The sequence below is a fragment of the Mobula birostris genome, chromosome 4 (assembly GCF_030028105.1).
Source record: "Mobula birostris isolate sMobBir1 chromosome 4, sMobBir1.hap1, whole genome shotgun sequence".
Taxonomy (NCBI): domain Eukaryota; kingdom Metazoa; phylum Chordata; class Chondrichthyes; order Myliobatiformes; family Myliobatidae; genus Mobula; species Mobula birostris.
Window position 1 is genome coordinate 197,313,879 of NC_092373.1, and position 13,184 is coordinate 197,327,062.

Here is a 13,184-nt window from a genome sequence, read left to right on the forward strand (position 1 = left end):
TAGATTTAATTTTTACTTTCCTACATTACTGTATGTTGTATGTGTGCTTCAGTATGTGTACTACCATTTTACACCCTGGTTTGGAGAAACGTCGTTTCATTTTACGGTATACATATATATAGTTACATGACAATAAAGTTGACTTGAATAGGCCCTTCCAGCCTTTCAAGCTGTGCCACCCAGCAACCCCCAGTTTAACCCTAACCTATTCACATGACAGTTTTCAATAACCTAACATCTTTGGACTGTGGGAGGAAACCGGAGCACCCGGAGGAAACCCACAGGGTCACAGGGAGAATGTAGAGTCTCCTTACAGAAAGCGACGGGAATTGAACCCCTTCTTGCTGGTACTATAAAGCATTCTGCTACAAACTATGCTATCGTGCTGCCCAGATCTGTGGGGGTAAATGGGAAGCCGATGTTTCATGACACAAGCATCTGTAGGTGCTGGAAATCTGTAGGAACACGTACATACAGTACTGTGCAAAAGTCTTCGGCCCCCTACGTTTTTTATATAGTTTATATGGTTTTTATATGGTATGGCCTCCATAGAGCCCTGATCTCAACATCTTCGAGGCTGTATGGGATTACCGGGAGAGACAGAAGCAAGCGAGACAGCAAACTGTGGCAAGCTCTCCAAGATGCTTGGAACAACCTACCAGCCGATTTTCTTATAAAACTGCACGAGAGTGTACCTATGAGAATTGATACAGTTTTAAAGGCAAATGGTGGTCACACCAAATATAGATTTGATTTAGTTTTTTACTGTTTACTCTTTATAGTAAAATTTTGATAATTAGAAACTTCTAATTGCATTATTTTTCAAAACATTTTCGCTTTACAGATTTGTAAAAAATACGCCTAAAGCTTTTGTACGGTACTGTACACTGGGCCAAAGGTCCTGAATCTGAGCTGTAGTGTTCTATCACAAAGGGTACTGGAGGAATTCAGCAGGTCAGGTAGCATCTGTGGAGGGAACTGCAGTCAGTGTTTCATGACACAGGAGATCCTGCGAGGGCTGGGAATCTGGAATAATGCACATAAGGTGCCGGAGGTACTCAGTGGTGGCTGTGATTAATTGCAAGTTGATTATTCGGCGGTATTTGTGACAACTTGGGTCTTGCTGTAAAGGAGCCGGTGAGGAGCCTGGGACAAAGTGCAGGTAAGTGAGTGATAGAGGTGAAGACTAAATTCAGAAATCGGAGTTGCAAAGGAACTTGGGAGTCTTCGTGCAGGATTCCCAAAAGGTTAACTTGTGGGTTGAGTCAGTGGTGAGGAAGACAGATGCTGTGTTAGCATTCATTTCGAGAGGACTGAGATATAAAACCAAGAATGTAAATGCTGAGGCTTTATAGGGCATTGGTTAGACCACACCTGGAGTATTGTGAGCAGTTTTGAGCATCTTATCTAAGAAAGGATGTGCAAGCATTGGAGGTGGTGAAGAGGAGATCACAAGAATGACCTCAGGAATGAAAGGGTTAATGCAGGAGGAGTGTTTTATGGCTCTGGGCTTCTACCCACTAGAGTTTAAAAGAATGGGGGGGTAGGGGGTGCAATGTTATGGAAACCTATCACATATTGAAAGACCTAGATAGAGTGGACGTGTAGAGGATGTTTCGTATAGTGGGGGAAGTCCAGGACTAGAGGGCACAGTCTCAGAATTGAAGGACATCCCTTCTGAACAGAGATGAGGAGCAATTTATTAGCCAGAGAGTGGTAAATCTCATTGGAACTCATTGCCACAATGGCTGTGGAGGCTAAGTTATTGGGTATATTTAAAGTGGAGGTTGATACGTTGTTGATTAGTCAGGGTGTCAAAAGTTATGGGGAGAAGGCAGGAGAATGGGGTTAAGAAGGAAAATAAATCAGCCGTGATCAAATGTTGGAGCAGACTTGACAGGCCAAATGGCCTTATTTTACACCCATCTCCTATGGTCTTATTTTCTAGTGATTAGCATATATATTGTGGGCTGAAGGTCCTCAATCGGTGCACTATATCTATACATATAGATATATATAGCACACGTGATTGGAAAAAAAGGGAGTGCTCTGTGGGAAGGAAGGGTTAGATTGACCTTGGAGTAAGTTAAAAGGTTGGCACTGTATCATGGGCCGAAAGGTGCAGAGCGCTATCACGGTTAGCTGGCAGCCATCATCAAGGACCCCCACTATCCAGGTCATGCTCTCTTCTCGCTGCTGCCATCAGGAATAAGGTACAGGGGCCTCAGGACTCACACCACCAGGTTCAGGAAGAGTTATTACCACTCAACCAGCAGGCTCTTGAACCAGCGTAGATAACGTCACTCACCCCATCATTGAACTTGTTCCCACAAACCTATAGACTCACTTTCAAGGTCTCTAAATCTCATGTTCTTGAAATTTATTGCTTATTTATTTATTATCATTATTTTTTTTTCTTTTTCTTTTGTATTTGCACAGCTTGTTGTCTTCTGCACATTGGTTGTCCGAGCTGTTGGGTGCAGTCTTTCATTGATTCTATTGTGTTTCTTGTATCTACTGTGATTGCCCACAAGAAAACGAATCTCAGGGTTGTATCGGATGACATACATGTACTTTGATTTACTTTGAACTGTGCTGTCACATAATAAGTGAGATCCCTATTTATTCTTCTAAACCAGAGAGTACAGGACAAGAACCATTGCACACTCCTTATACATTAAACCTTTCATTCCCAAGATTCAAATTTATTTGTCACAGGTACATCAAAAGATACAGTGAAATGCATTGTTTGAGTTAACAACCTACACATCCAAGGACGTGTTGGGGCAGCCTGCAAGTGTTGCCACATACTCTGCTGCCAACATAGCAAGCCCAGAATTCTTGGCAGAACAGCACAGAACACAACAAGCAACAGATAAAGGTGGGGTTGTGAAAGGAGGGACGTATTGTTGGCCTGTGGCACAGTCCGTGAGTTAATACAGCTCCAACCTATTCTGTGCGGCTGATAGTGGGGAACACAACAAGCAGCAAATCAAGCCCCTTTCCTCCCCCCCCCCCCAACACCCACCAGGACAGGCTTTCATCCTCCAGCAGACACAGCCTCGGGCCTGCAGACAAGGGGTTTTGACCTCCCTGGTGGACTCAAAGAGATTTGCAGATCATTCTCATGCACCTCCTCTGGACCTTCTCCAATGCCAACACATCCTTTTTTAGGTTCAACAACATGTTGATCCTTGAAATGGATGGGTTACAGCAGCAAAAGACCACAAACACACACTCAGTGGCCACTTTATTAGATACTAGAGGGACCTAATAAAGTAAACATAAAACATAGAACTTAGAAATGTACAGCACAAGAACAGGCCCTTTGGCCCGCAATGTTGTGCCGAACCAACTAAAAAGCAGATCGAAAACACTCAAATACTAATCCCTCCATCTTCCTTTTATCCAACTCTCTGATTATGTATGTCAGCAGTGGTGGGACAGTGAGAGGAGGGACCTGCTGTCGGCCGAGGATTCCAGCCTATTTTGTGTGGGTGATGCTGGGGACAAATCCCTTGAAAGTGCCAATGCGCTGTTGGCAAGTTCATGCCGGTATCCCCCATTGGGACTCTGTGAGGGTGGTGGAGACCGAGTCAGACTGATTGAGTTGTTTCTTGCTGATGCCCGATGTCAGATGAACCAAAGGCTTCTGTTCTCTGTGTTCACACTTCACCCAATGAAAGAGAGTACCAATTTGAAAGTTAACCCAGTAGAACTCTCTCATTGTGCAACCTTATGTGCTTGAATGAAGCGTCACTACATTATCAGGCAGCTGACTGAGGATTTCTGCCTGTTTGTTGGGCAGAAAATCCTGGGATTTTCACATACACGTCTACAGTTTACAGAGAACGGTGCGAAAACAAAACATCCAGTGAGCAGCAGTTCTGTGGGTGAAAACACCTTGTTAATGAGCGGGTCAGAGGAAAATGACCAGACTGGTTCAAGCTGACAGGAAAGGGGCAATAACTCAAATAACCACGCAATACAACAGTGGTGTACAGAAAAGCCTTGAGGTGGATGGGCTACAACAGCAGAAGACCATGAACGTACACTTCGTGGCTACTTTAAACACACACACACACACACATACACATTCATACACATAAACCAGGGGTTCTCGACCTTTTTTATGCCCTGGACTCCTACCATTAACCGAGCGGTCCATGAATCCCAGATTGGGAATCCCTGACATAAACGGACACATACACATTTCAGAATACATGCTGAATTGCTGAATTCTGACATCATTCAGTGGCACATCAGCAAGAGTTTCATCCTGAAGCTGTATGTATGCTTCTCGGAGGAAAAAAATAGGCCCTTTCTTCTGAATTCTTGAACTGGGAGGCAGGTTGGTGAGCGATGCCAGTCATTAATTGATCCACTCTGTGTGTGAAGATTTATAGGTGAGCTGATGGCCTGAATTCACAATGAACGGGGCACTGACATTGACACACTAAAAAGCAAAGTACGCTTGCCCAGAAGTGAAAGATCTCCTTTCAAAATTCTGGCTTGTTAAAAATGTGTAAATAATTTTCCATTTCTGCAGTGAACTTTCAAGGCTTTAGTATCACCTAACGAAGGTTCAATGAAGAATATTTCACATCTATATGCAAAATTTTGTTGGAACATTCACTCAGTGGCTACTCTAAGAAATAATCACGGTTGCACAGCTGACATTCTGTGGGGTATATGTGTTGTGAATACTTCCTCAGAGAACAAGATTTGCTCTATAGCAGAATTCTGAACCTGGGGTCCATGGACCACTTGGGGGTGGGGGGAGGGGTCTGTGGATAGAGTCCAGAGGGTCCATGAACTTGGATGGGAAAAAACTTTACATCTTTATTTTCACTAACCTCAAACCGAAATGTAGCATTTCAAAGGTCAAAGTAAATTTTTATCAAAGTACATATGCAGCCCTGAGATTCATTTTCTTGTGGGCATGCTTGTAGAATCTATAAAATAGTAGCTATGACAGGATGAATGACAGACCACCCAACTAGGGCGTTCAATCAGAGTGCAGAAGACAACAAACTGTGCAAATGCAAATATAAGTAAATAGCAATAAGTAACGAGAACATGAGACGAAAAGTCTTTTAAAGTGAATCCACTGGTTGGGGGAACATTTCAATGATGGGACAAGTGAAGTTATCCTCTTCTGTTCAAGAACCTGATGGTTGAACATTCTTGAACCTGGTGGTGTGAATCCAGAGGCTCTTGACCCTGGCAGCAGCGAGAAGAGAGCATGTCCTGGGTCACCACCCTGATCCCTGATGATGGATGCTGCGTTCCAGAGACAGTGTTTCATGTAGATGTGCTCAGTGGTTGGGAGGGCTTTACCCATGATGTACTGGGCCAAAGCCACTACTTTTTGTAGGATTTTCCATTCATGGGCATTGGCGTTTCCATACCAGGCTGTGATACAGCCAGACAATATACGCCCCACCATACATCTATATTCAATTATGAATGTGGGCAACAAACCACAGAAGTATGAGCAGTTTAATGTTCTTATTCAAGCTAAGCAACAACAGCTTTCAGACTGATATGTCTTTAAAAAATAAAAATTAATTTTAACTTGACTATATTTTAAAAGTATAGTCCTGTTATTTAATGCATTAATAAGGAAGCACATATATTACCATGTCACTAATTTATTTTTCAGTATTTTGATAACTGTATTTCAATATAATTGGTTTCTTTTGCAATCCTATATATTTTATTTTATACATTTAAATACATTATTCTGAGAGTGGGTCCATAGGCGTCACTGGACTGACATACGGTGTTCATGGCATACAAGAGGTTAAGAACCCCTACCCGATAGGCTACTGATTGAAGAGACTTCCTGATTAAACATCCTCAACTGTCTTTAAGATTTCTGATTTGCACCCCTCTTTATTTCTTCGTCTTTTCAGATTCAGATTTATTTATCAAAACATACAGTGAAATGTGATGTTTGTGTCAACAACCAACAGAACCTAAGGATGTGCTGGGGGCAATCTGCAAGCATCAGTGGTTCAATTTAATATCAGAGAATGTACACAGTATACAATCTGCAATTCCTGCTCTTCACAGACATCCATGAAACAGAAAAAAACCCCAAAGAATGAGTGACAGAAAACACTAGAACACTAAAGCCCCCCTCTTCCCACGCACAGGCAGCAACAAAAGCATCAGCCCTCTCCCCATTCACTCCAACAAAAGCATCAACTCCCACCATCCTCTATGCAAGTAATAGCAAAGCCCCCAGAGACCATCAAAAACTACTGTACATCCCAACACTTCAATATCTCAGACAGGCTCTCTCTCTCTCTCTCTCTCTCTCTCTCTCTCTCTCTCTCACTAGGGGAGACCAACAGCTCGCTATTTCATAGAAACATAGAAAATAGGTGCAGGAGTAGGCCATTCGGCCCTTCGAGCCTGCACCGCCATTCATTATGATCATCCAACTCAGAGCCCTGTACCTGCCTTCTCTCCATACCCCCCGTTCCCTTTAGCCACAAGGGCCATATCTAACTCCCTCTTAAATATAGCCAATGAACTGGCCTCAACTGTTTCCTGTGGCAGAAAATTCCACAGATTCACCACTTTTCAACGTTACATTCTGCCATGTCGCTTGTCCGAGTTCCCCAACGTGAGGACCAGCAGACTCTCTCTCTCTCTCTCTCTCAAGAGAGAGAGCACGAGAGAGCGAAAGAGAGAGAGCGAGAGAGCGAGATAGAGATATTGCCAGGCATTCTGGCACCAACATAGCGTACCCACAAAGTTCAGCTTTTATATTATCTATTACATTTTCCAATCAATAATCTGCAGTTAACAGAATCCCCTTTTGCTGCTTTGCTGTTTAATACCATGTTAAACAGCTGTTAGCTCAGCGCAGATTATGACTGTCTTGTGGAATGTGTTTCCATTTCATAATTAAAAAATATTTTTGTGCGCAATCATGGTTTAGGTTCAGTTGTAGAGTTAATGTTTAAATGGGGTGTGCTAGAAATGTTATAAACCGATTAGCTTCTGATTGAGTTGTTCTTGGCAGAATGATTCACATTGAACATCAAGTGAATAAAGAGGGCCAAATATTATCAGGGATAGAATTAGAATTATAGTCATCACCTTCTGAACCATTAACCCTTCATAATCAGGGCAAGATATGGCTTAGTTTCCATTTGGAGCCTGTGGTTAAAAAATCATCACTCTCAGAGAATAATTAGACCATACATTGTTGTAAAGACTTAAAGGGCCAACAGATTTCCAAGGGTTGAGTCTCACCCCGAGGCTGGGTGAAGGCAGGACCACTGTAATGAATTTTCACTTATGTAGCATCAGCCATGCCTTCACAACATCATAAGTGCCTCACAGCCCGTTATGCACTTTTGCCGTGTCACTGTTTTAAGAGAGAGACCAGTCAGCAAAATCATGAGAGGCATAGTGAGTATCATTTTCCTATTGTGGAAATGTCTAATACTAGAGGTCAAGAACTGATGATGAGAGGAGGAAAACTTTAACTGAGTTGCGAGGGGTAATTCTTTTTACGCAGAGAACTGTGGGTGCATGGAATGTAGTTACAGGGGGTGGTGGATGTAGGTAAAGAGAGAGGCACATGAGAGGCATATATACCCACACACAGAGAAAAATAATCTCCGGATCTCATATCTGGATTGATAGTTGCTGTGGATTTACCATTCCCAACATCTAGTTTCTCCATCTCATTTCAGCTGAACCTCTTAGAACTTGATTATAATGTTTAAAAGGCATTTGGGTAAGCCAATTTTGAATAAGTACAATAAATATAAAGACATAATACAGCATATATACATAGATTGATTGTTTGTCCATAAAGAGACACTAGGCCCAGGAGTATTCCTATACTGTTCCGTTCTATGTTCCAACAGCACAACATTCCAAAGATGTACAGTTAAGGTCAGTGAGTTGTGGGCATGCAATGTTGATGCTAGAAGTGAGGCAACCCTTGAGGACTGCCCGGCCCAATCCTTCTGACTTGAATTGATGCAAGCGATACATTTCAATGTGACAAATAAAAAGTTAACCTTCTAATCTTCTGCAACATGCACTCAGAGCCTCCGTCTGTCCATCCAGCCTCTCACCTGTTCAGATTCCTGCTTCCCATCCCTGGCTAGTCCTCACACTCCCACCAGAAAAGCTAATAGTGTCAATCCTGACAGCTTAATGTGCACAAAGCACACCACCCACCACCCACACAGCTGCCACCAGTTTCTACGCTGTCTTGGCAGTTGGAGTAAGGAAGGTGAGGTGAGAAACTTCTCAAACTTCCAAAAAGTATTTTTTTATATACACCTCCTGGTCTCACGTATGGAATGACACTTGCTCTGGATTTCCCATTCCCAAGAATTTAGTTTCTCCATCTCACTTCAGCTGAATCTACTGTAGAACTTGATTACAATATTTAAAAGGCATTTAGACAGGCACATGGTAAGAAGACGGAGAGCAGGGGATTCCCAACTGGGGTCCATGGATTAATAATAGGGGTCCATGACATAAAGAAAGGTTGGGAACCCCTGGAAAAGAGGGATAAGGTGCAAATGTTATTAGCACAAATGGGCTTCATGACTGGCATGGACAAAATGGGTTGGTAGAGCTCATTTATGTGTTGTACATCAATTATTACATGATACGCACAGGAAAGGGGATCCAAAAACTAGAGCTCCTGGGCTTAATGTCAGAGGGGAAAGATTTAAAAGGGAATCGGAGAGCAACTTCTTCACGCAGAGGGTGGTGTATATACTATGTTTATTTTATTTAGAGATACATGAGCCCAATGAGTCCATGCCACCCAATTACATACATATGACCAAGTAACCTATTAACAATTAACCTATGTGCTTGGACTGTGGGAGGAAACCAGAGCACCTGGAGGAAACCCATGCGGTCACGGGGAGAATATGCAAACTCCTTACAGGCAGTGGCAGCAATTGAACCTGGGTTGCTGGTGCTGTGATAGTGTTACTCTAACCGCTACACTACTATAGATGAAATGAGCTGTCAAAGAGATTAATTCAGGGAGGACATGCTCTCTTCACGCTGCTGTCATCAGGAAGGAACTACGAGAGCCTCAGGACTCATACCACCAGGTTTAGGAGCAGTTATTGCCCCTCATCCATCAGGCTCTTGAACCAAAGGGGATAACTTCACTTGCCCCATCATTGAAATGTTCCTACAACCTACGGACTCACTTTCAAGGACTCTTCATCACATGTCCTCAATATTTATTTCTTATTTATATATTATTATTCTTTCTTTCTTTTTGTATTTGCATATTTTTTTTTGTCTTTTGCACAGCGGTTGAATGTCCAAATTGGTGCAGTCTTTCACTGATTCTGTATTGGTTATTATTCTATTATGGACTTACTGAGTATGTCTGCAATAAAATTAATCTCAGACTTGTATATGGTGGCATAAATTTATTCTGATAATAGATTTACTTTGAACTTTGAATTTGACATTTAGAATGCTTATGCATTAGCACAATGTTGAAAAGTCACTTTGACAAGCACTTGTATGCGAAAGATTTAAATAGACTTGGGCCAAACGTGGGCAAATAGAACTAGCATAGGTGGACACCATGCATCAGGGCCCACTGCCACACTGTATTACTGTATACGTATATCAAAGCTTCAGAGTCAAGCTGGTCTCTCTAGCCCACTCAACCCCAGTCAATTTCACTCTTTACTGTAAGAAAGAGGAGACGCAATGCTTTCCCTTTCGGACCTCTCAAGCAAACTCTCCTCTAGACTAATCATAGCTACAGTCTTAGGGAACGCACAAAAAAAGATGTTAGAAGATCACATCTTGCAACTACAACCATTTTCTCACTGCACAGGGCTGCGGGAACAACAGAGCATAATGGCAATGCTGTGGAGACTCAGTACCAGAGGAATAACCATAGCCCACACGAGGCTCACCGTTCACGTCTATTGCAAACATATCAGCCTGAATATTAGGCACTCCACAGAGTACATGGATAAGCTGATCATAAGTTGAAGTTGTTGAAGTTGAGTAAGACTTTGGTGAGGTTTAATTTGGAGTATTCTGTGCAATTTTGGTCACCTATCTACAGGAAAGCTATCAATAAGATTATAGAGAAAATTTACAAGTATGTTGTTGGGACTTGAGGACTTGAGTTATAGGGAAAAATTGAACAGGTGAGGATTTTACTCCCTGGAGTGTAGGAGAATGAGGGGAAATTTGTTAGAGATATGCAGAATTATGAGGGTTGTAGACAGGGTAAATGCAAGCAGGCTTTTTCCACTAAGGTTGGGTGAGACAATAACTAGAGGTCATGGGTTAAGGGTGAAAGGTGAAATGTTTTGGGGGAACCTGAGGGGGAACTTCTTCACTCAGAGGGTGGTGAGAGTGTGGAATGAGCTGTCAGCAGAAGTGGTGAATGTGGGTTCAATTGCAACACTTAAGAGAAGTTTGGATAGGTACTCAGATGGGACGGGTATGTTGGGATATGGCCCAGGTGAGTGAATTGAATTGAAATAAATTTATTTAAATCTTACATCCATCCCACGACGTGAGGGAGTAAAAATCTTTGCGTTATGACTCTGTCGGAATGTACAGACGTGAATTTATAAGCCTAACGGCTTGTAGAAAGAAGCTGTCCTGTAGCCTGTTGGTCCTGGCTTTAATGCTGTGGTACCGTTTGCCAGACAGAAGCGGCTGAAACAGTTTATAGTTGGGGTGACTAGTGTCCCCACTGATCGTCCAGGCCTTCATTCTGCACCTGCTGCTGTAAATGCCCTCAATGGAGGGAAGTTCACATCCACAGATGCGCTGGGCTCTCCGTACCTCTCTAGGCGGGATAACATTTTGGCACAGACTAGAAGAGCTGAAGAGCCTTATTTTGTGTGTAGTGTCCTATGACTTTTTTACTGTCTGTTCCATAATACTGCTGAGAAATTTGTACTGCACTCTCCCACCCCAACATTAATACACGTGTAGATATCTTGTCATGATCTCTTTTTAGTCCTGTTTTCTCTGCTGGTCATCATGGTGACTATATATTTTATAAGTCATTATTACATTATCAGCAGCTATCAGTTCATAATAGCTTTGCCTAATGAAGCACATATATTAAAGCCATCTAATGGATGAGAATTGGTTGTCTCCCTGGAGACCATATCTGCCTAATAATATGTAAGCATTTGAAATATCTCTAATGAACAGAGCCGCACGTAGCTAAATTCATCTGCGAGCTGTCATGGTTAAGTGGAGCAGTATTTGCTCTGTGCATATTGTAGGTCATTGGCCTCATTGGCAAGTTTGCTGTTAGACAAAGGGTGCCTTTACCTGTAGATGATGCAGGCACAGTCCCGACACGTCCCACAGTTCGCTATGTCCTGTCCGGTGTGGTAAGACTGTCTCCTGGAATGCAAAGTGCGCACAATTAATCGTTGATTAATGTTAATGTGACCATACACACATGCACATGCTGATACGTGCGCGTACAGTACAGGTACACACACAAACACGCACACACAGCACACACAGTTTCTTGCAACCTGACCCAGCCTGAGGAATATTTGCAGCTTATCTGTTCTGCAGCTGTGCAAAGTATCCCTCATAAGGAGATATTTCAGATGCTGGAAATCCAGAGGAACACAATAAAAGAGTGGGGTGCACAGTAGCATCGCAGTTAGCACGGCGCTATTACAGCTCGGGGCATCAGAGTTCGAAGTTCAATTCTGGCATCCTCTGTAAGAAATCCTGTACATTCTTCCCATATGCATGTGGGTTTCCTCCCACAGTCCAAAGACATACCAGTCAGTAGGTTAATTGATCGTTGTAAATTGTACCATGATGAGGCTAGGGGTTAAATTGGTGGGTTGCTAGATAGTGTGGGTTATTGGGCTGAAAGAGCCTGTTTCATGCTGTATCCCTTATAAGTAAATAAAATAAACACACACAAAATGCTGGAGAAACTCAGCCAGTCAGCCAGCATCTATGGAGAGGAATAAACATTTGACATTTCTGGCTGAGAACCTTTATCAGGACTGGAAAGGAAGGGCGAAGAAGCCAGAAGGAGTACCGCCTTTCTCCTGCAACAGTCCCACATCCATGCGGGTTCCCGGTCCTTGTGAGGAGAGGGAAGTGGCATTATGGCATGGAGTGGGATAATGGGATTTCTCTCTGACACACTGCTGAATAAGTTTCTCTTGTCTGACAGAACCCATGGTTAATGTAAAATTATCTGATAGGCGACACAGTAGCATAATGGTTAATGTAACGCTTTACAGCGCCAACGATCACCATTTGGGGTTCAACTCTCACCGCTGTTTGTGAGGAGTTTGTACGTTCTCCTGGTGACTACGCGGGCTTCCTCCCACATTTCAAAGACCAACAGTTAGGGTTAGTGAGTTGTGGGTGTGTTGTGTTAGCGACAGTTGTGGGCTACCTCCAGCACATATTCAGGCTGTCTTCATTGTTGACACAAATGAAGCATCGCAATGTATGCTTCCATGTTTCCATGTACACGTGAGAAATAAGTCTAATCTTTCAGAAATACTGTCTTCAATCTTTGATACTAAAATTTCTCAGGACCAATACTTTAAAGTTCCTTGGATCAATAGAATATAGAACATACAGTACAATGATACAGTCGAGGAACAGTGCCTTCAGCCCACAATGTTGTGCTGAACTAACTAAACTAGTAATTAAATGCCAAGCTAAACCCTTCTGCCTATCAATGCCCATATTCCTCCATTCCCTGCACATTTATGTACCTATGCAAATCAAGTCAAGTCAAGTTTATTGCAATTTAACTAAGACAATGAGACAACATCTCCAGCCTAGGGACTACACATAATGCACACATATCACAATAACTTATGAAAGTAAGGATAAAATCTACAGATGAATTGTGCATAAATAAACAAACTAAAGTGCATAAATGAAATATTGTAAGGAACAGAACAGATTAACTGGTGACCCTTCAACTGCGACGTAGCAGGGAGTTGAAAAGCCCAGTGGCCTGAGGGAAGAAACTGTTTCCCATCCTGACCGTTCTTATCTTTATGCATCGGAGTCTCCTGTCTGATGATAGAAAGTTAAAGAGGATGCTGGATGGATGAGTGGGATCCTTGAAAATACTTCCAATATTTAATTCTGTGTTCCTGACACAGCACTCCTGACAAATGTTC

General features: G+C 42.5%; 2 protein-coding genes across 2 annotated transcripts in view; one reads left to right on the forward strand and one right to left on the reverse strand.

Moving 5' to 3' along the window:
- LOC140196859 (dedicator of cytokinesis protein 2-like) overlaps positions 1-13,184 on the forward strand; it is a 1,243,024-nt gene that overhangs the window by 597,677 nt on the left and 632,163 nt on the right. The window lies entirely within an intron of this gene.
- The window catches only part of LOC140196953 (uncharacterized), a 94,533-nt gene that overhangs the window by 60,971 nt on the left and 20,378 nt on the right, over positions 1-13,184 (reverse strand). Inside the window, exon 2 of the mRNA XM_072256889.1 lies at positions 11,335-11,409. Within this exon, the coding sequence (XP_072112990.1) occupies positions 11,335-11,409 (75 nt within the window). The remainder of the gene's footprint in view (positions 1-11,334; positions 11,410-13,184) is intronic.